The following is a 22,235-nucleotide window of genomic DNA, read 5'->3' as shown; positions in this document are numbered from 1 at the left end:
ATGTATAGCAAAGCGAAACTTTTGGAAATCGGTCCAAAATTCAGCGAATGAGTTTGCGCCGCTGCCTCTTCCGCCCTGTACCAACATGGAGGCGCTTCCCCCGCTGTCAAGGCAGCGTCTATGTACAAATGTCTATGTCGTAAGCCTCGTTCTCTCCGATTGCAACGGACGTAATAGGACCCGATAAAACAAAACCCCGCAGGGTTTCACAGCGTGACGTTGCCGAAGATTCCTTACACGCTCCTAAAGAAACGCACATTAAATCTGCATGCACAGACGTCGTCAGTGAGCCCAAGAACATTCAAAAATGGATTTCACCCTCCGAGCCGCCAACGTAGATGACTGCAAGGACATCGCGCGGATGATCATGGTGAGTCTTGCGGGCGGGCACGCCACGTTGGTTCCCACTGCCGGGCAACGGCGGTGCTTTGCGGCCGCCTCTGACGGGCTCGGACCACCTCCCCGCGTTCCCCGTGGAGATAGAAACGCAAGCGGGGTGACACTCCAGGGGCACATATGTGGGTCGAATAAAAATGTTGGTTTTATGCACGTTTATTGGAATGAAAGCAGCTTTATCTTGAACTTTGATCTAAATATCGCATCGGCGCACTGCAGGATGTGCGTGTGAGCGCGTGTGTTCCAGATAACTTAGTGACATTGTTGAGTTTCGGAGCTTCACCTTCGCTGAGCCCGGAGAAAAAGAATCTTCCCGGGGCAATATCCTCTTTTAGCCGTCCAGGCTTATTTATTGGGGGAAAACAAACACAGTTGTCTGTTTGATCATGGAGGAACTGAACTGTCAGGACATGGGCGTGACCTATTAACTGACTAACTACATAACTGTGAATCTTTAGCCCATAAACCTATGCCTGAATATTACATATTACTCAGGGTGCAATAATCCAAATCCAAATTATAGAAGATAAAATACAATACAGACTTGGGCCTCAACCATAATACCTGCAAACTGTTTCAGTTTTAATCCAGTGACAGGTTTGGTCATGATATCTGCAGCCATCTCTTCAGTAATCCAGTCTACCGGGGTTACTTTCCCCTCGTTCACAATCGTGACAAGCATTACACTTGCTTCCCTCTTTATGCGTCAGCGTGTCCTGTCCTTGTTCAAAGGCGACTGTTGCCCCAAATGCAGTGACTGACCGAAACGATGTCCCGGTGTAAGAAGGTATAAGCAATGCACCTCTCAGTGTTGCCCTGTGTCGTTACCCCGTACTGTCCACCAGGTCCCATACTGTCCACCAATGCTAGTTTCATGCAACGTGGTCGTCTGCTAATGCAGAGTCGATTGAAAAGTGTGCAAAGGTTTAGGTCACGGTGACAAAAACAAGAAGACTGTGGGGGAGTTGTTGAAGCAGGTGTCTTTGTCGGCTGTGGAAAGAGTCACGTCCAGTGTCTCCAATGTGGCACCATCTATGGTGGCCAGACTGGTTGATTTTATTCGGGACAGTCCTAGTCACCCACATCGCCTTTCCTGAGCTTTCCGGGATGACATGTCAACCGAAGCTCCACATGGATGTTGCAGTGTGTGAATCCTCCAGATGTTCCCCTCCACGCGTATGTTCGAGTCATCGTTCTCTTCAGTGGATTCCCTCAAGACCTAGGACGGAAAAACATGCGTTTGGAGAGTGCCTCAGGGTTGCTACAACAGAATACTGGCCTGACATCCGAACGACTGGTGCATCCTGAACGTTATGCGATTAGACGTTTATTTTCGTTTCAAAACATCAACTCTCGGACTCTTTGTTTGTTCGTTTTGTTCTTTGGCATGGAGCTGGGGGGTTTCGGGACGGGTTGTAGATTCTCAGTGTGGACGTTGAGGTCTTTACTAATAAGCAGGTGTGAATTGTGTGCTTTTTTTTGTTTTTGATGGGTTTGACTCTGTACTAATGTTAAAGATAGGCAGAAATTGTTTCACTGTACGTGGATGTCTTTAACGCTGTTATGTTCCCGCATGTCGTGTGCCACAATAATAATTGTTTTAACTATTACCTGAGACCTCTTGCTCACCTCTCATTGTCTTCCTTGATGTTAGGCCAGAAATGGGCAAACTATGGCCCCCGGGCCATATACGGCCCTTTAGGCTTATTAATCCGGCCCGCCGAACTCCAAATTATTTAAAAACAAAAAATACCAACTTGTTTATTTTTGCTTTTCCCAAATAGATAGATGCGCTCTGCACAAATTTACCCTTGTTGGCGCTTAGCGTCACTCTCTTTTTCACTTGCCATTTGAGCCGTTTGTAAAAATGAGCGAACCAAATAAAAGGAAAGTGGACAGAGAGTGCACTTTATCACTTTATCACGCAGGACAGTGGCTCGCCGAGTGGAACTGATTGACGAAGATATTGTGAGCAAGTTAAACAAAAAGGACTTGTATGAACAGGTGTCGGCTGTCGTCGAGAGAATGAAGCTACCTTGGAGTAAACTTGCCAATGTTACCACGGGTGAATTGCCAAAATTAACTGGAAAAATTGTCAGGCTGCTGATGTCTTAAACTTTGCACCTTCAATTGAATTAATAAAAACAGGTGCAATTTCCAATCAGTGTGTTTGTTATTTTAATCTGTTTACATTTTCTTCCCCAGTATTTTGCACATTTGAAGGATGCAGTCCTAAATGCTGAAGCCAATAAATCGGGTTGTACATGTATTGTACATTTTTTTTATTTATTTATACTCCATCTAAATGCTCCTGGCCCGGCCCTTATGTCAAATTTTAGAACCCATTGTGGCCTGCGAGTCAAAAGGTTCGCCCGCCCCTGTGTTAGGCCTTCATTGGTGGCATTATGATAGTTGTGTAACTGTATAAGAACATAAAAAGATCACTTGATAATGATTTTGGCCCTTTCCCAGATCTAAATTGTTACTTCTGCAAAGTACTACTAATAATGGTGATTAAAAAAATGATAGCGACAGCAAGAACTCAACTTGTTACAACTCAACTTTTGTTGACGCAGTGAAAAAAAAACCTGGACTTTGGCATATTTCACACTCATTGGCCCTTGAAGAAAACTGATAGAGGAACTATGAACTTTGGCAACTTTGAACAACTCTGTTGACTGGAGTTTAAACTGAAACACACTGGAAAGACGACACTGCACACAAGAACGCATTTATCACGCAGCTCTAAAATGTTTATTATTAATTTATTTGCTGTTTTTTGTAACACAGCATATCGCTCACCTTAAGTTGGTCACATATTGGTCCCATATTTTCAGTACGAATGCTAACATGTACATGGGTGATTATTGGTGCCAGCATCATGTTTTTCTTGTTTTCCTTCACAGGAATTATCAGAATATGAGAAATTAGCTCACAAAATGAAGATCACACAGAAAGGTGCCTCATGTCAATACATGTCTGTGACTCTGGCTTTAACATGTTTGTTCCAGGTGGCACAAATGTTAAAATTTTCATGAATTTTCACACAGATTTGGAGCAAGATGGCTTCTGCAAAAATCCTTTTTTTCACGGGATCATCGCCGAGGTGCCAGAACACCTAAAATCCAAAGAGGGTGAGAGAGAAAAATGCTTTTTAGAATGTGCGTTATCAAGTCTCTGATCTGTTACATCATGTCTTTGATTTCCTGCTCTATATTGAGTGGAGGCTGATTTGGGAATGCTGTTTTAGTCTTGTATTGTTGAATAGGTTTATAAAATCTGCCTCTGCAGAGTCCATGTTAATGTCTTCAGTCACCAAGTCACCAGTCCAGAATTGTCAGCTTGAATCCTAACAAGTGCTGACATAATAAGCTAACATGCCCCAACCGGACGGTCCGGTCCCCCTAGTTATTGCCAAGAACCAGGCAAACAATAAATAAGAAAGTTGGAAGCTACCTTATAAGTTAGTCATATACTCGGTAATGATGTTGTATTTTGTTTTATCTCTATTTTTTTTTGTTATTTGTGCATAATGAACAGTCTTGTTTGCTTTCAGGGCACACAAAGATCGGTTATGCTATCTACTTCTATTCCTGGAGCTCGTCGAGCGGTCGAGGCATCTATATGGAGGATTTGTACGTGATGCCGGAGTTCCGAGGTATCGTCACCTTTTACAAAATATACTTCTGTAAAACATGGCATCTAAAAATACCTTCATTGTCTTTCAGGGAAGGGTATCGGGAAAGCTCTTATGAGCAAGGTAGCCCAGGTGAGTCAAAGATCCAAAGCCACGATAAAATAATCTAACAACACAATCAGAACTCGTAAAGCTTTTGGTGTTAACTATTTCCTGCATATTAAATGTTGAATTTCCATGTGTTTGGATACAAAGTCAACGAAAGTAACAGTGGAACTAAACAGAACTGACAGCATCACCAATGACAGACAAAAACATGTTAAATTTGTCTTCATATTTATTTGACCAAAGGATTAAAAATATATTTTTCAAGTCTTCATGTTTGACTTAGTTAAAGCAACCGTAGGTTTGTGGGAAATGTAATTTTTTAGTCTAAAATTGTCTTATGACAACATAAATCATCTTAAAATCTATTTATTAAACTGTAAAGTCAGCTGAGATGTAAAGATTCTAACTCTGAGGTGCACCCTGCTGGGAGGGTCTGTGCATTACATCTACTCTAAATATTAGTGCTCATCGTTTACACTTAAAAAACTCCTCCCTAAATTTATAATTGCTCTTTTTTTCTGCCACTTTTTTTCCCCACTCTGCCGTCCTCCAGCTGGGCCTGGCTGCTGGTTGCACCCAGCTCAACTTCACCGTTCTGGACTGGAACAAACCATCTCTGGAGTTTTACTTCCACCAGGGGTGCTACGATTTTACAGCTGAATCAGGCTACCACTTGATGCGCTGTGAGGGGGAGGCACTGGAGAAACTGGCCCAGCCGTAGGTGGATGCTGAGATGATGCAGGACTTCCCTAAAACTATCCATCAGGAAAAAAATTATATTGTTAATTATTATTGTAGAGGTTAAGTCCATGTTGTCCATCTTAGACCCCAGAGCCGCTTGTGGTCACAGTCTCTCCTGCACAATTTCTGCAATAAAAAATGTGGATTATTTCATCCTTGGGAGTTGAGCTTTGACCTGTAAGTGGCTTTTGATCTTCACCCAGAAACGTCTCCAGTCCTATCGTGGAGATCTCCTCTCCTCCAACAGTTCTCTCCCATTTCTCTAGTTTCAGGATTTCTCTAATTCAGGATTTCCCTTTGTGAATCACCGATTGTGAATTGGTCGGGCCGATATCCTTTGTGGTCCTGCCAGAAGCCACCTTAGGAGGGGGTGCCTGATTTCAGAGGAAGTGTCTTCCAGCAGTTTATGTAACCTTCCTTGTGGGGCCTTGTTGCCGTTTCACTGGGCTTTCACGCCCCCTTTGATTAGCATTAGCCTGGCTCCTGTTCTTCTTGGCCATTTTTATTGTTAAACGGGTTTAAAGTATCATCAGCTGTACTTTATGTTGAAGATCCTTCTAACTTACCTCTGATATACGGCATGTGGGATAAAAAAGAGCCACGTGTGCTATATTTTTTTTCTCCATTCGAGGTATTTTCTTAGCTGAAATCATCAGTCAAAACAGCTTGCAAATTAGTTGGACTAAGCAAGAGCCAACAAATTAACCTAAGCTAAAGCTACGTTTAAGGTAGACAGGGGAAACAGGCAGCATGGTTTAGCCCAATCTACTGAGGTACGGCAGACATCCATCTCTCGGACAATGAATTGGCTGAATACGGCAAAGCCATCAGATTCAATGATGAGTTAGTAGCATCCAGAATATACTGCTCCAGGTATTAGTCAATCATTCAGGTCATGCTAATGTTCATGCCTTGCATCTTAAGTAACAACCTCCCGACCTCGTAAAGAAGGCTATGAGCACATTTAAACAAATATATGCAAGAAAACTGTGTTTGTTACCTTCTGTGATAAAATCGTTAAGGTTTGCCATTTTGTGTTTTTAACAAAATCACGGAAGCAGCAACCAAAGAGCTCAAAATTGGTTGAGTTATTTTCCATCAGTAAGCACAAAGATCTGTTTATCGCTTAATTAATTTAATCCTATGAACCATCTGTGTAGATTATCTGCATCCTCCCATCAGAGTGTCAAACCAAGAACTGTAAAAGTGATGTCTGTGTTCGGTCATTAGCCTCCTAAAAGTTTGTGTAATACAGACAAAGGGTCATCTTGTTGTGTTTGGATGTTCATAATTGTGATGTTTAAGTGGTTAGTCGAATCAGTCGGTTTAATAAAGTTGTGTTGGAGAAAAAAACTGTACAGTCTGAATTTGTCTCATGTTCATGTAATTCTACTTATTTGGACCCACTTCCAAAGTTGTCACTGTGCTAATCCTGTCCACAAGTCCACAACCATGTCCACCTTCTAAAGCGTGGAGACATGAAGGTTACTGCCTCAACTTGCCGCTAACACCCCACTTTCAAGTGAACGAAGAAATGTAGATCTGCTGGTTTTGGAGGTGAAACTGAAGCTGAACTGCAGGGTATCTGAGAATGGGAGAATTGAAATGCCCCTTACCTGAAGACGTCCCTGGTGGATGAAGTTGGGCACCACACGTCCTGTTCATTTTATCTTACTTCAGCCTCAAACGTTTTGAGGATTTAATATGGAGTTCCACAGGGTTTGGTTTTTGGACAACAAGTGCTTGTCTTGGTATCTGAAAAAATAACTTTTTTTGCAAAGGATCTTAATATCTGGATAATCTGCTGTTTGTGACAAGGAAACTCATGTTTGAAGAACTTATTTGTAAAGTCTTGATCATCTAGCTCAGCTATTATTGGCAATAATTACACTCTAAAGGTCAAGAGGTTATCTACCTCACAGAAAAAACATGACACTGTGAAGTTAAATGAGTTGGAAGTTAAATTAAGTTCACATTCTCCTTCATTTCCTTTATGATGCCCCTTAAAGATACCCCGCTTATGTTCCACCAAACCTTCCCACCTGCTGAACTGCACGCAGTGTAAAAAGTCATTTTAAGCTCAAAGCAACTACATTCTCAACACCCAGCATCTGTGTGGGTGTGAGCGACTCGACTGTAATTATTGAAAAACCTGTTTATTAATTGGGGAAAAAAATGTTTGCGTTTCTTAAGGAAGTCTAGCGAGAATCTCTCCATGAAGTCAGATTTCTTACTGAATTCCTCCATAATCTGGCAGCGGCGTTAATACCAACACATTCCTCTGGCTTCTGTCTGTCTGGTTGGACATCATCCATACTTTTGGTGGCTAAAGTCACAATGAGCTGACCAGGTCGCAGCCTGCAGCACCAGAATTGGTCTTAGTAAACAATACTTTTTTTAAGTCCCCCCCCCCCCCCCACGATTCAGTCACGTGAGTCGTGACGAAAAAGCGCCTAATAAATTTGTTTGCACAGACATCGCCAGTGAGCCATGAATGTCTGTGTAGATTCTCAATCATCCAGGTTATAGTTATCCAAGGTAAGTTTTCTGAGTCAACTGGACTGTTTTTCTTCTCTTGAAGACGTTTTGCCTTCTATCCAGAAGGCTTCTTCTGTTCACCAAGATGGTAACTTCAGTTCATGAAATAAAGAAGCCTTCTGGACAGAAGTTAAACGTCTTCAAGAGAAGAAAAACAGTCCAGTTGACACAGAAAACTTTCCTTGGATAATTTTCATTAATATATTGACAGACTTGGAGCAAAATGGCTTTTGTAAAAACCCGTTTTTCCATGGGATTATCGCTGAGGTGCCAGAACACCTGAAAATCAAAGAGGGTGAGAGAGAACAACCAATAAATGCCTTTTAAGAATGTGTTATCAAGTCTTTGATCTGTCACATTATTGCTTTGCTGATGTCACAGATCACCGCAGACAAAGCTAAAAATCGCGTGTCATCAGAATCTCAAAAATCCACGAATTGGTCTTAGTAAACAATACTTTTTTTAAGTCCCCCCCCCCCCCCACGATTCAGTCACGTGAGTCGTGACGAAAAAGCGCCTAATAAATTTGTCTGCACAGACATCGCCAGTGAGCCACAGACATTAAGCTGGCATGAAAATGGATTTCACCCTCCGAGCCGCCAACGTGGAGGACTGCAAGGACCTCGCGCGGATGATGATGGTGAGGACGCGGGCGTCGCGATGCACCGACGGGCGCACATGCGTCACGTTTCCCTGCAGCGGCCACGCTGGTTCCCACTGCCGGGAACTGGCGGTGCACTGCTGCCATATATATACGTAATTTTTTTTTTTTTTTTAGTGCAGAGCTTGCACATACATGGCCTTGTGCTAACTGCCCGCCAGATTTTCCAAACTAAAACTGCTCATACGCTGCCTCCTTACTGTGGCATTCTTGGTTATGGAGTTATTACGTTGCTAAACTCACAACATCACAGTTACCGTCTGTGCAGAAATGACAGTTTGTTTTTTAGTTGTTTCTTGTAACACAGAATATCACTCTCCTTAAGTTGTTCATATTTTCAGTATGAATGCTAAAATTTATATGGGTGATTATTGGTGCCAGCATCATGTTTTTTTTGTTTTCCTTCGCAGGAATTATCAGAACATGAGAAAATAGCTCACAAAATGAAGCTCACACAGAAAGGTGCCTCATGTCAATACATGTCTGTGACTCTGGCTTTAACATGTTTGTATCGGACGTCATGAATGTTACAATTGTCATGAATGATTCTCAATCATCCAGGTTATAGTTATCAAGGTAAGTTTTCTGAGTCAACTGGACTGTTTTTCTTCTCTTGAAGACGTTTTGCCTTCTATCCAGAAGGCTTCTTCTGTTCACCAAGATGGTAACTTCAGTTCATGAAATAAAGAAGCCTTCTGGACAGAAGTTAAACGTCTTCAAGAAAGAGAAGAAAAACAGTCCAGTTGACACAGAAAACTTTCCTTGGATAATTTTCATTAATATTGACAGACTTGGAGCAAAATGGCTTTTGTAAAAACCCGTTTTTCCATGGGATTATCGCTGAGGTGCCAGAACACCTGAAAACCAAAGAGGGTGAGAGAGAACAACCAATAAATGCCTTTTATGAATGTGTTATCAAGTCTTTGATCTGTCACATTATTGCTTTGCTGATGTCACAGATCACCGCAGACAAAGCTAAAAATCACGTGTCATCAGAATCTCAAAAATCCACGTAAAATTACGTTATCCTGTATTTTCCGCAAGAAGCTAACACTCTACCTCCATAACACACTTCTCTTTCTATGCTGTCATTAATGTCTGCACATTACTGATGTTAGCATGTCACAAACAGCCAAAGGGATGCTAGTTATTCACTAGCCCCTAGCTAACAATAAAACTGCTTTAAAAGTTTATCATTCACTCAATCATTCCATTGTATTTGTTTTTTTCTCTTTTTCATTAGTCATGTTTGTCTTGTTTGCTTTCAGGCCACATAAAGATCGGTTATGCTATCTACTTCTATTCCTGGAGCTCAATGAGCGGTCGAGTCATCTATATGGAGGACTTGTACGTGATGCCGGAGTTCCGAGGTATCGTCACCTTTTACAAAATATACTTCTGTAAAACATGAAGTCTAAAAACACCTTCATTGTCTTTCAGGGAAGGGTATCGGGAAAGCTCTTATGAGCAAGGTAGCCCAGGTGAGTCAAAGATCCAAAGCCACGATAAAATAATCTAACACACAGAACTCGTAAAGCTTTCAGTGTTAACTATTTCCTGCATATTAAATGGTGAATTTCCACTTGCATTAATGTGTTTGGATACAAAGTCAACGAAAGTAACAGTGGAACTAAACGGAACTGATAGCATCGCCAATAACAGACAAAAACATGTTAAATTTGTCTTCATATTTATTTGACCAAAGGATAAAAAAAATTCTTTTTCAAGTCTTCATGTTTGACTTAGTTAAAGCAACCGTAGGTTTGTATTAAACATTGGTGGGAAATGTAATTTTTTAGTCTAAAATTGTCTTATGACAACATAAATCATCTTAAAATCTATTTACTAAACTGTAAAGTCAGCTGAGATGTAAAGATTCTAACTCTGAGGTGCACCCTGCTGGAAGGATCTGTGCATTACATCTACTCTAAATATTAGTGCTCATCGTTTACACTTAAAAAGCTCCTCCCTAAATTTATAATTTGTCTTTTTTGTTGATTATTTGTCACAATTTTAGTATTTCTGCCACTTTTTTTTCACTCTGCCGCCCTTCAGCTGGGCCTGGCTGCTGGTTGCACCCAGCTCAACTTCGCCGTTCTGGACTGGAACAAACCATCTCTGGAGTTTTACTTCCACCAGGGGTGCTACGATTTTACAGCTGAATCAGGCTACCACTTGATGCGCTGTGAGGGGGAGGCACTGGAGAACTGGCCCAGCTGTAGGTGGATGCTGAGATGATGCAGGACTTCCCTAAAACTATCCATCAGAAAAAAAATCATATTGTTAATTATTATTGTAGAGGTTAAGTCCATGTTGTCCACCTTAGACCCCAGAGCCGCTTGTGGTCACAGTCTCTCCTGCACAATTTCTGCAATAAAAAATGTGGATTATTTCATCCCTGGGAGTTGAGCTTTGATCTGTAAGTGGCTTTTTGATCTTCACCCAGAAACGTCTCCAGTCCTATCATGGAGATCTCCTCTCCTCCACCAGTTCTCTCCTATTTCTTTCGTTTCAGGATTTCTCTAATTCAGGATTTCCCTTTGTGAATCACCGATTGTGAATTGGTCAGGCCGATATCCTTTGTGGTCCTGCCAGAAGCCACCTTAGGAGGGGGTGCCTGATTTCAGAGGAAGTGTCTTCCAGCAGTTTATGTAAACCTTCCTTGTGGGGCCTTTTTGCCGTTGCCCCCTTTGATTAGCATTAGCCTGGCTCCTGTTCTTCTTGGCCATTTTTATTGCTAAACGGGTTTAAAGTATCATCAGCTGTACTTCATGTTGAAGATCCTTTTAACTTACCTCTGGCGCATGTAGGATAAAAATGAGCCACGTGTGCTATATGCAAGGATCGCCACTCATTTTTTTCCTCCAGTTACTCGGGAATTTCATTTTTTTATTTTATTTTTTACATTTGGGGTATTTTCTTAGCTGAAATCAGTCAAAATAGCTTGCAAATTAGTTGGACTCAGCAAGAGCCAGCAAATTAACGTGGAGACGTTAGGGCTACTGCCTCAAGCTGATGCTAATATCTCACTGTGGAGTGAATAAAGATATGAAGATGTGTCTGACCTTCGGGGGTTTATCTCGGTTTGGTGGCAACACTTGGGTGCTCCACACCCATCGAGTATTAGGATCCTTATATTTTGCATGTGGGTATTGCTTCAGGATGTCAGAACAACAAGAGGGCAGGTTGGTAATACTTTTAATGAATTGGCTACCGGACCTATAGGTTATTCCAGATTCACAGGTGAGTAAATGCGACACTTAAGTCTGCCTTTTTTCTTTAATCAGATGGTCACACATGGGAATGATAGCTTGGCTCGGTTTTTGGGACAGTTGCGTAATACTTGCCCGTCTGCAATCTGGCAGCATTTTTCATTGAGAAGCTGAAGGTCTTGTGGAAAATAAAGATAAATCTAACTTTGTTGACACTGACCTTGAGGGTATACTCAAAGGCGCCCCTGGTGGAGGAAGCTGGGCACCACACCTCCTGTAAGCATCAACCTGGATCTTTCACAATTTGGAACTTGCTCAGATCATTTAGATAAACGGACTCCTGGCTCCCGAGATATATTTATTTAAACATGTCCATACGTTTTCATTGCATTTTGACATTTTGCCTGACTTTAGTCTGTTTCTCATAGCGCGGCCTGGTTGTTGGCTGCTCGTAGCTAATGTTTGACAGGAATTGATCACCTCTAGAGTTTTGACTCCACCAGGGCTGCTCTGACATCACGGGTGAACCAGGCTACCTCTTGTTGGGCTGCGGGTGGGAGGCACCAAAGAAACTGGGCCAGTCATAACTTGCTAAGAGGGTACTGTTAATGTCTCGTCCCACCATGATCCCAGAAAAATGTCATCCTTGTCTGCTTGCCTTTGATATCTTTATACACAATATAATAAATTGATTAATGGAACATGACCTCATTGCCTGGATAACCTCCTGTTTTTTGACAACATATTTGAAGAACTTGAAACTGGAGGGTTTTGATCAACAAGCTAAACTATTATTTGCAACAATTACGCTCTAAAGGTTCAAAGGTTACAGAGAAACACACTGAGGTGCAACGATTTAAAGATAAATTAGTTTGATGTTAAACAAAGTTTAAGATCTCATTTGTTTCCTTTACGATGACACGATGACACCTAAATTTACAGCTGGTCCCACTTCACAAGGAAAAGGAGGCCTAAACGGAGGAGGCCTCGTCCAGTCAAACACCGAGTGCTGCATCATGGTCGTGAAAGGAGATAATTTACGTCCACCATGCAGGTGCGTAATGAGAAGCAGCACCGTGGGCTCGTGCTTACATGCAACCAGTTTTCCTTCCACTGACGCAAAGCAGACATCATTCTCCTGGACGCACGTTTGGCTAAAGACGGCAGCTGTCAAATCCAATCACAACAGCAGCATCCGCAACATAATGCTACTGGTATTAAGTTAATTAGCCGGGCATGCTAACGGTAATGCTTTGCAGCTTGAACAAGAACCTCTTAACCCATAAATACAAAGATGTGTTTCCGCCTGCAGGTCCCGGTTATGATTCTGGACTTTACAATTTATGGTTTTAAACCCTACATCCTGTCTGATGTATCGCTGTCATGACTGCCGTTGTCAGAGAACCAATCTGTTCTCAACTTATCGGTACCTTTTTTTTTTTGCTAATTTGCACAATCCAATCGCACCTTCCCATTGAGTACCATGGACCCAGTGAAAAGGCTGAAATTCAAGCAACTGGTTTTGTCATGAACCCGCTTCCACACGGCCAGAATTACAGATGAAGCCTCCAGTCAGACAAAAGCGATCCATCTGGAGGAATTTAAGAAAAAAAAAGGGAAGAAAGAGAAAGAAAAGACGTCTTGGACGGGGCTCAGGTTGTGTCTTTGAACCTGTCCTGTTTCATATCCAGGCTGCCTTTAAAAAAGCTTTTTTGTACGCTTTCCAGGTCTTTAATGAAAACAGTCTGAGCCGTGGGTTAAATTTAGTTTGTTTTCTCTCGCTCTAAACAAGATCCGCTGACCCTCAACTGTGCCGGCGCCAAAATGCATTTCTATTCACGCTCTGTTTGTAGCGTTAAAGACGCACGTTTATTTGTTTATTAATCTAATCCCAAGAAACATCTGTGTGGCTTTTCCTCATTGTTCACAGCTTCCCATTAGAATTCCATTTCCAAAGCTATAAAACACAGATTTTATCTTTTGCAAATGTTGCTGGCCTTTAAAATGTATGTAGCAGCTAAAAGATGACTTTATTGACCAATCGGGAACTTAAAATGGCCTTTAAAATGGATTATTTAGGTTAAAATCTATAGAAACCAGCAGAGGCCTGTGTCGTCCTCTGTCTGGAACCCAGAGTGATTTTGCAGTTCTGTTTTAATTACTCACACAGATGGAAATGTATTTAAGTCTCAAATTTAAGCCAATGCCGTTCCAGACTGATATATGGAATGAATGATTAAACTCCAAAAGTATTTGGAATTTTTAGCAGAAAGAATAATTTAGCATACATGCTACACTGTACCAACAGTATTTATGGTGATAGCATTACTAGCACCTTCGGTGTTTGTAAAAAGGGTTATGCAAAAACGTGTGTACAACCGTACTCTAAAGTACGTTACAATTTTACTGTCAATGAGGGAAACAACATTTGCAACCACAATAAGGAGAAACAAGGGATTTGAACTTTAGCATTAGTTAAAACTACCCCTCAGGGGTAATTAACTTCTTTTACAGTACAAAAGAGTTCAAATTTAGATTCTGGCCTCCTGCGCTACCGTAGAAACACAATGGCACAACAGCCTATCGCTCAGAGACCTGCTTCAATATTTATATGAAAACCCCCGAGATTCCCAATCATCCAGGTCATCCAGGTCAACCCAAGCATAAGCATTTTACACACTGTAAAACTTGTAATTGTTGGAAAATAGATGATGAAACATCTTTAAATACCGACGTGCAGCTTGAAAGTAACCATAAGACTAAGACTAAAAGAAGGTACAGTTGAAGCGTGTAATTATATACAAAAATGAAGAAAATCCTCTCTCAACGTTACTTTGAGGGGTGTAGCGATATTACCCTCCCCCCAGCCTGACAGTCAGCTCTCTGGTGGCGCACTAGCGCCACCGTGTGGTCGCCACAATGTTGCGCTGGTTCCGAGCATCAGCGGGGACTCTATCTGGAGCAAGTTGATGAAAAATGCCTCTCGAAGAGGAAGTTGCCGTGTACGTTCCTCCTGCGCACGTCGGCGTCGCGCCACCAGGACGCACGGAAAGTTCACCCCCGTGTGGACGCGCGCAGAAGCTGAGCGTTACTGACTGAGTGACTCCCCGGCACGCCGTTTAAAGGGAAGACCAGAGAGCTGACTCAACGAATCACAAGGAAAAGGATGCAACAGTTGATGTGCGCGCACAAGTTGCACACTTTCCTGGTGTTTGTAGACGAGCCGCGCACACTGAGGATGACGGCTCTTGTGCAGGAAGCAGCGGGTGTTTTACTGCTCTAAACCCGCGCGTCTGACACCGAACCTCCACCAGAAAAGAGAACCGCGGCCGTCGCCTGACGCCGGAATGGACATTTGGACATAGACGTGTTTGGAAGGACTCCACGCTCTCCTGGAATGGAGCTGAAGCGCGACGGGGGGGTTTCAGATGGTCTGCGGCGGTGAGTAGCAGCGCAGTCTGCACCAACATGCATCGGATTCTGCAGAGGAGGCGAGTGCGCAAGCTGCGGGTCGTCTGGGCGTCACTGGCCTTGGTGGCTCTGTCTCTGGCCGCATGCAGCGCGCTGTTCACGGCGTGGACCTGGCGACAGACCCGGGACTTGTCTCAGTCCTTTAAGATCCTGCAGGACCGCCTGGAGCAGGTCTGTAGCACGCTCACGGACAGACACTTCAGCAGAAATATGTGTACCCGCACTAAAAACTTATTTTGGGGGTTTCTGACCTGCACCTCGGCTTTGCTTCACTTTCATTGTTTACCAATTTGCGTGGCCAAATAGTGCGGAGTTGCTTGTTTTTCGACCCCCCCCACCACACACGCAGACACACACACTCCCTCTGCCATGTTTAATTACCCAGGTGCCAGTTGCGCGCTCCAGTTTGATCTCAATTTACCGGAAAGCCTCAGCTATTTGGCCGGCGCGCACTTTTGTGCCCCACTGAGTGCGCAGATTCCTGAGGCGCGTTTTAAAAGGGCCGGCTGATCAGCCGCGGACCGGGGTTAATCACCTGCCGCTTCTCAAGGACCGTGCAGGAGCGACGTGCACTTGCAGCGCGGGGAGGTTGCATCACAGACAACCCCCCCCCCCCCCCCTTAAAAAAAAAAAAAAGCTGATGGAAATTCTTCTGGTTTCAGTTCAAAGTTTTGGTTTTTTTTGACTGGGGGGAATCAGGAGGGGGAGGGGCCGGGCGCAGGTTGACTGTTTATCATGTTGACAGCGCACGCACACTCGCACGCACTCTCACACGCACACCCCCAATTTGGACACGTGGAGTGTTGATGCTGGAGCCTTTCCCAGGGGGCCCAGTTTTCAGTCCATTTGACCGGCGGCCAACTCCTGATGAGAGCCAGTAGGTGAACGTCTGGACGGCGAAAAGCAACCGGCTGCCTGCATTTCCACAGTAGCAGTAAATTTAAACATACTTTCCCCCGAGCCGCCTCTCCTCTTACTTCACAGAGGCCTCCTTCAGTCACTCGGCGGGCCTCCGGCCAAAGGGTTTTAAGCTTTCGCTGGCTCGGCGAAAAATTTCATTTCTTTCTCCGTGAGGGAGTAAAGACATGCGAGGAATGCAAAACATCAAAAACACGCGTTAGGTGTCGCAACCAGTCTGGAGGGAAGTGGCGGGCGAGCATGGCAGCCGGGGCAGGGGACCGGGGAGGATGTGGCTGACCAGAGGGATGGTTTTAGGAGATTTAATGGTTTTTCTTCTGTTGTCACAGGTCAACACTCAGAGGAAGGCCATCGTTCAGTTGATTCTTGAGAAGAGAGAGCTGCTGGTGGGCCAGAGGGTCAAGAGAGATGGTACCGCTAACCTTTCATGACTTCAGCCACCACCAAATCTAATACAACTGGATTTTTAATCTATGCTCATGTTAAAATCGAGCCTTTTCAATCAGAATTATTCCAAAAACCTGATCAGAAAAGTTAGAAAGAGTGAGAATTCCCAATGTTTCCTGGCTTTTAGATCACTTTTCCTAAGTCAGATTTTGTGAAATTTCTCTAAATTGAAAAAAAAAAAAAAGAGGTCAAAGGTTTTTTTCCCCCCAGACTCCGTATCGTGATTTCTGCAGTTTTTACTGTTTCTTTAAGTTACAGAGTTTTTTTTGACATCCCCCTTGTGATTCCTGAAACTCTGGGGGGGTCTTTGGAATGTTATTACATTTTCTCTCAATGTTGAGAATTATTAGGAACAAATACTCAAAAATGAGGAAAAGAGTCAGGACTTTTTATAGACAAGGAGGAATTTTCTTGGAGAAAAACCCTTTTTCCTCTCAGAATTCCCCACAGAATTCCCTTACCTTCTTTTCAATTGCAGAGAAAAAACTTTGGGCACAACTACTTTAATTTCATTAACTTCTGCTGCACGTTGTGTGAAAAATACCTTTTCTTTGACTCAAACACGAGTTCTGGATGTTGTCGCCGAGTTTCTGGCCTCCCCCTCGGTCACCACAGACACAATACATACCAGTTGCGCTGGCCGTGTTTTTTTGGGAAGAACGTTTAACACAAACGCTTTCCCGTCTTGGCCCACATGCCACTTTGGTCGGCTCTAGCGGCCCGCGGCTAAACCACTGCTAAAAGTTGACACAGGAAAAAGTAGGCAGCTGGGAGGCTGCAGGAGAAATTACAGGTCTGGCCTGAGCGACCTCGCGGCCCAGAAAACCAGCTGGCACGGGAGCAGGGCCTTGATGCACGCTCCTGGGCGACCCAGTCCCCCCTTCCCACACACACACACACACACACACACACACACACACACACACACACACACACACACACACACACACACACCGAGCATTCGTCCCACATATATGATTTGTTGCAAAATCCGAAGCGTTGGATGACCTGTCATCGCGGTATTTTTAGCTTCTGCTTGCGTCACCGTCACGGGTTTCTCTCGCCGGCGTCCGATAGTGAACCCTCACTCGCTCTGGATGGCCACATTTTTTTTTACAAAAGCGCCCGTTTCTCTTTTTTCCCCTGCCCCCCCCTCCTCCCCGTCGTAACCGATACCTTCCAAAACACATTAAACGCTGCTCGGGCCGCTCGATGGAAAAGAAATGGCTATTTTTCCAGTTTGTTTGGACCGGAGCGGTCCGGCTCTCCAGCAGGACAGCGGCGTTATGTTCTCCCCTCCTGACTGACAGCCCCAGTCAGGAAACCCGGGGGCTTTATGCCTGCCCGCAAAAAATCCTAAATCCACAGGGTCGCCCTGCGCGCAGGTTATTTTAGCACGACCCCCGGGGAGGGGGGGAGGCAGGGGGGGTCCTCTACTTTCCGAGACAAAGCGCACGTTTCACAGCTCGTGGCGGCGGGCTTCACATCACGTTCGAAATTGCTCCCGGAGGGTGAAGCCAGGGTCTTAAAGAAAGAAAAACCACAGGAGTGTGTGTGTGTGTGTGTGGGGGGGGGGGGGGGGGGGGGGGAGGGAGGGGTCACTCTGGGGGCTTTTATTTATTGTGTTGATCCAAACAGGCCCCCGTAGCTGTTGCTTCACTCTGGTCTTAATCGACAGGAACCAAAAGTCCTTTTTTTTTTTTTTTTTTTCTTCCTGACTTTTTTCCCAGCACTTCATTTCATTTCATTGCTGTCCATAACTTCTGCCTCCATTCTCTCTCCCCCCTGTCTATCTTGTCTTTTCCTGCCCCCCCCCCACGCCATCCCTCCTCCTCCTCCTCCACACACATGGCCCTCCATCCTCCCTCACTCCATCTCTCTCTCCTCTTCTCCGTCTGTACTTTAGATGACTGCAACCAGCTGGCACTGAGATTAGCCCCCACAGGAAAAAAAAAAAAAAAGAAGGGAAGAGAGGCGCACGCTTCTGCCTGAAAATAAAAACTTTGAGGAAATATATCGAGGCACGTGAAAGGAAATCCTCCGTCCATCTGCTAACCGTATTAGAATAAGAAAGGGGCTGGGGGGCAGACCGGGTGGACGGGGGCTGCCAAATAATCAACACATTATGTTATTAGGCAGCCGCGGATGAGAGCGTTTGATCAGACAAAAGGTCTAATTCTTCTTTTCCGCTTTTCCGAAGGGGGGGCGGCACGCGGGAGGAGTGGAAATGGAAAGAAAGCGGCCTCTCATTTTGAGAGTAAGTGCCTTGGCAGATCGCTTCGAGCCATCTTGTGTAGCATCTGTTGAAGCGGTTTCAATCACACACCGCAGTACCACTGCACTCATAAAAGCTTAATTGACCCCCCCCATCTCTTCTCTTTCCACCAGTAACCAAAGTCTCCTCTCAGCAAGGTAAGCACTGTGAAAACAGGAGGATGACCTGGGAACGTTGCTGCTCAGGGGTGATCACTCTGGTGTGTGTGTGTGTGTGTGTGTGTGTGTGTGTGTGTGTGTGTGTGTGTGTGTGTCAGTCGGAGAGGGCGGCGTGATCAAAGGTTGGGAGGAGAGGACGCTGAATATGAGCAAGGCCGTGACGTACAACAGGGAGCAAGGCACCTTCACAGTGGAGAAGGCGGGGGTTTACTTCCTGTTCTGCCAGGTGAGTCGAGGGTGCCTCGAGTTTGTCTTTTCCCAAAATGCTACGCTAGCGCCCCACATCTAAACACCGCTGCGTTATTAAAAGTAATCACCACAAAAAGACACGCTAAGAGGCACTAGAGCAGCACTCAGCCTTTTGACGCATTTGTGCGCAGTGATAGCCGACATTAGCCTTCCGTGCGGTATTTTGATATCTCTATGGTTCAATGTTTTCCTCCAACAGTTCTTTTTTTCCGAAGGATTTTTTTTTTTCTCATTTTTAGCTGCAATTATGGTGATATTGCAGAGTCGTTTCAACTCCGTCTACCGCAAAACAAAACAGCGACAACATATTCCCAGAATTTCTTAGCTTTACTTGAGTCTTTCTTTTTAAAGGCAGCTGAGCCAGACAGAAGCTAAAAAGCTAACATGACATTGCAAAAAAAAAGAAAAAAAAAAGACTTGACTTACTGTTAAAATTCCTGAATCTCCATTAGCTAAATTTCTCCGGTGGTGGCTAACTATCACGATGCACCACTGGTCATTGGTGAAATGGCCTGCAAGAGATGGATGGTAACCCGAATCGTTAAGTTATTTTTTAACTTTGACATCAATTGGTTGAACATGACACAGAAGTTTATCATCAAGTCTTATTTTGATAGTAACTTTTAGCATCTATAGTTTCCGGTCTTCCTTCACATGTAGAAGCAAAGAAAAAACTAAACAAAATAAACTTGCTAACAGACAAGCTACTGAGCAACTTTTGTCAAATAGTTGTCCATACCGTTGGTGTTGTTTGGGTAAAAGCCAGAAATAAAATCTCACCAGCATCAGACCAGCAGAGTGAAGTGTCAAAGGAGAGAAGCTAACGACACACAGGTGAAGCTAATCAGAGCAGGAGGAGGGAAAAAACAGGAAGTGGAAATATTTATTCAACAAAATTTAGCAAAACCTGTTGTTGATTTATATAATTAAGATTATGCTCTGTTTTTTAGCCTGGCTTAATATACAGAAGAGAATGGATCTAAGTTCACATAAGTGAATATAAGTTTTGTTTAAGGAAAAAATACGAGATTTAACATCTGAAAAAGGCTCCTGAGGTAAACTATTCATGGACACCTCAAGCAGCAGACATTTATATAAAACAGCCTTTATTTTGAGCAAACGTCAGTCATGCTGTGCTGGTGTTTATCATGTGTTGGAGGGACGGCTATCATGTTTCAGCTAATCTTATATAACCAGACTTTGGTCCTGTCAGGCTGACGGAGGTCTGGAGAAAATCGAGCCAGAGGCTAAAAGAAAAGGCAGCATTGCGATAGCAGCGCAATGGAAACCCTGAGTCAGTCCGATTCCACTGAGGAGAACCAGGTTCCCTACACGTTAACTCCCTCTGTGTCCTCCTCAGGTGTTGTTCAACGAGCAGCAGTCTCAGTACGTTAAGCTGGATGTGGTGACCAGCGGACCGCGGCCTCAGAAGCTGCAGTGCGTGGAGGGCTACGGCACCACCCCTTCGCGGGGCCCCACCCGTTCCACTTCCTGAAGCCGTGCCAGGTGTCGGGCCTCCTGCGGCTGGAGAAGGGCACCCAGCTCCAGGCCATCACGGGGTCGGCCTTCAGGCTCCACACGGTGGGTAACACCTTGGCCTCGCCCCACATCTTCAGCATCTTCAAGATCAACTAGAGCCGCAGAACTGAGAGAAAAACTTGTTTTCGAGAAGATTACTTTTTCCACACTGGCGCATGACATCAGCCTAACCTCCTCCCACAGATGTTAATTTGAAAGACAAACTTCGCATTTGTGGAAGTTGTTGTGGAATTTTTTTATTTTTTTTCCCCCTCTGGACAACCGCGCTGCTTCGGAATGCGAAACGCAGACGTTTGGATTAAAAGGTGGATGAAATTCCTGGATGAACGTCTGCCGAGACAACAGATGTGATGGAAGCCGTCCTGTGGATAAAGGGCTCCATATAAAAGACAAAAAAAAACTTGGACTCTCCTCTTAGCCTTCGTATCTTGTCATAAATTGTGCTTACACTCTTTTTTTATTAGACCGAAAGCCGAGCAGTGCATGCACCTTCCACTTTTATATCACCAATGTGTCGGGAAGCACATCTGTAAGATCTCCATATATGACAGCTTCTGGGAATCAACCGTTTTTATACCGTTTTTCAACACTTTTTCGATGCCATGAGGGTAAAGCTAGCGCCTTTTATACCTTTGTATAGTCACACTTTTCTCGTTTGTACCGATCCATCTTAAGTTCAGAGAAAACGGACCATTTCTTAAAAAGAGTGATGTGGAATTGCTCGTTTCAGAGTCAACTTTGATTGTTTTTTCCTAAATCGTGTAATATCGACTTTAATTTTACCTTAAGAAATAACTTTTAATCCTTTTCTTGCCTATATTAGCACATCAAGTTGTGAATAATCAGTCTGCAAATTGGCATCCGGATTCAGTCATCAAGCAGCCTCTTAAATTTAAAAAAAATAAAAACTTATACCATTCAAGTGTTAAAACTGTCCAAATATGAGTCAATAAAATGACATATTTATATTGTGTTGTGCGTATGAGGCTACACGTCATGGCCAGTGATACGATTTGTTGGTTTTAAACTGTTTTTTTAAGTACATTTTAGCCGCTCTCATGTTCAACTTTTTCCACTCCGAACTTTAACATGTATTAAACACTACAGGAGGTCAAAATATGATATCATACTTACCCAAAGATTGTGCAACCTTTGCTTTAAAGCTCTCTTCTTAATGTTAGCATGCTTCCAACAAATAGCATGATGTTTTGCTAGCCAAGGCTAAAATCAAAATGCATCTGTTGCACTATTTCAGGACCACAGAGAGTTAAAGGAATTTTGGTGCCTGTTCACAGCAAAATCTCCAAAAACATCATGTTTTGATGCTGATTTCTTGGTGAACCATCCCTTTAAGAAGAGCTGGATAACCTCATGGGATCTATGCCACTCAAATTGAATTTTCTTCAAGAAATAAAGGCTGCTCCAAGAAAAATTTGGTTGTTGTAAATGGAGAAAATCTCAAAACACTTCACTTCTTGCAGCAAAATCGGTACTTTGTGTAATATTCCTTCTACAATATAATCAGCGTGTATTTCTAGCCGCGGCCTCAGCACTCCCACACTTGTTTATAAGTAGTTTTTGTGGACTGACCGCTTTGGTTTCTCCTTTGGACTTTACGGCAACAAATGTAAGTGTTTTTAATTGAGTCTAAACATGTTTTCAAATGGAAAAGAAAACAAAAATGTCTCGAATTTAAGAGACGTGTCGTCACATTTTGAATCTCAGGCATCTCCAGTTTCGCTTCCCGAATCGGAACCTGAACCTCATAGCTAAAGTGTGTCAGCACACATTTTTTGAATCATCAACCTTTATTTTGACCTTGGAAAACTCGTATAGTCCTAAAATGAAGATCTTGTGGAATAAAGTTCTTTTGCTTGGATAGAAT

At 43.6% G+C, this 22,235-nt stretch overlaps 3 protein-coding genes and 1 long non-coding RNA gene across 7 annotated transcripts; 3 read left to right on the top strand and 1 right to left on the bottom strand.

Moving 5' to 3' along the window:
• The first annotated feature begins 114 nt into the window (after positions 1–114).
• Positions 115–6,235, top strand: LOC130523304 (thialysine N-epsilon-acetyltransferase-like). Its single transcript, XM_057028445.1, has 6 exons — positions 115–370; positions 3,303–3,354; positions 3,447–3,530; positions 3,953–4,054; positions 4,125–4,165; positions 4,695–6,235. The coding sequence occupies exons 1-6, from the start codon at positions 308–310 to the stop codon at positions 4,860–4,862; spliced, it is 510 nt and encodes a 169-aa protein (XP_056884425.1). The 5' UTR covers positions 115–307; the 3' UTR covers positions 4,863–6,235.
• A 1,152-nt stretch (positions 6,236–7,387) lies between these two features.
• LOC130523301 (thialysine N-epsilon-acetyltransferase-like) lies at positions 7,388–11,140 on the top strand. 4 transcript variants are annotated; one of them, XM_057028442.1, is made up of 7 exons: positions 7,388–7,715; positions 7,959–8,060; positions 8,492–8,543; positions 8,871–8,954; positions 9,350–9,451; positions 9,522–9,562; positions 10,137–11,140. In XM_057028442.1, exons 2-7 carry the CDS (start codon positions 7,992–7,994, stop codon positions 10,317–10,319), a joined length of 531 nt encoding a protein of 176 aa, XP_056884422.1. In that variant the 5' UTR covers positions 7,388–7,715; positions 7,959–7,991; the 3' UTR covers positions 10,320–11,140. The 4 variants fall into 4 exon arrangements, with proteins under 4 accessions (XP_056884422.1, XP_056884424.1, XP_056884421.1 ...); XM_057028441.1 differs by lacking the exon at positions 7,388–7,715 and having other exon boundaries at positions 7,905–8,060; XM_057028443.1 differs by lacking the exon at positions 7,388–7,715 and having other exon boundaries at positions 7,908–8,054.
• LOC130523306 (uncharacterized) lies at positions 10,184–19,694 on the bottom strand. The gene is made up of 3 exons (XR_008949864.1): positions 19,551–19,694; positions 19,238–19,323; positions 10,184–10,337 (listed from the first exon to the last, which is right to left on the bottom strand). It is a non-coding gene; the product is annotated as an uncharacterized LOC130523306 (long non-coding RNA).
• Positions 14,246–21,782, top strand: tnfsf12 (TNF superfamily member 12). The gene is given in 7 exon segments (XM_057028439.1): positions 14,246–14,935; positions 16,012–16,093; positions 18,330–18,386; positions 18,518–18,541; positions 18,661–18,788; positions 20,172–20,274; positions 20,277–21,782. Coding segments are annotated over 7 exon segments (738 nt in total). The 5' UTR covers positions 14,246–14,761; the 3' UTR covers positions 20,447–21,782.
• Positions 21,783–22,235: the final 453 nt, after the last annotated feature.

This window comes from Takifugu flavidus, chromosome 3 (assembly GCF_003711565.1).
Source record: "Takifugu flavidus isolate HTHZ2018 chromosome 3, ASM371156v2, whole genome shotgun sequence".
Lineage (NCBI taxonomy): Eukaryota > Metazoa > Chordata > Actinopteri > Tetraodontiformes > Tetraodontidae > Takifugu > Takifugu flavidus.
Note: the sequence above shows the minus strand (reverse complement) of the source record. Positions and strands in the feature narration are given on the sequence as shown.

Coding starts and splice junctions, on each gene's coding strand:
- LOC130523304 (XM_057028445.1), top strand. CDS start 308: ATGGATTTCACCCTCCGAGCCGCCAACGTAGATGACTGCAAGGACATC. Junction 3,355..3,446: donor AATGAAGATCACACAGAAAG/GTGCCTCATGTC, acceptor ATTTTCACACAG/ATTTGGAGCAAGATGGCTTC. Junction 4,055..4,124: donor CGTGATGCCGGAGTTCCGAG/GTATCGTCACCT, acceptor ATTGTCTTTCAG/GGAAGGGTATCGGGAAAGCT.
- LOC130523301 (XM_057028442.1), top strand. CDS start 7,992: ATGAAAATGGATTTCACCCTCCGAGCCGCCAACGTGGAGGACTGCAAG. Junction 8,955..9,349: donor ACACCTGAAAACCAAAGAGG/GTGAGAGAGAAC, acceptor GTTTGCTTTCAG/GCCACATAAAGATCGGTTAT. Junction 9,563..10,136: donor TTATGAGCAAGGTAGCCCAG/GTGAGTCAAAGA, acceptor GCCGCCCTTCAG/CTGGGCCTGGCTGCTGGTTG.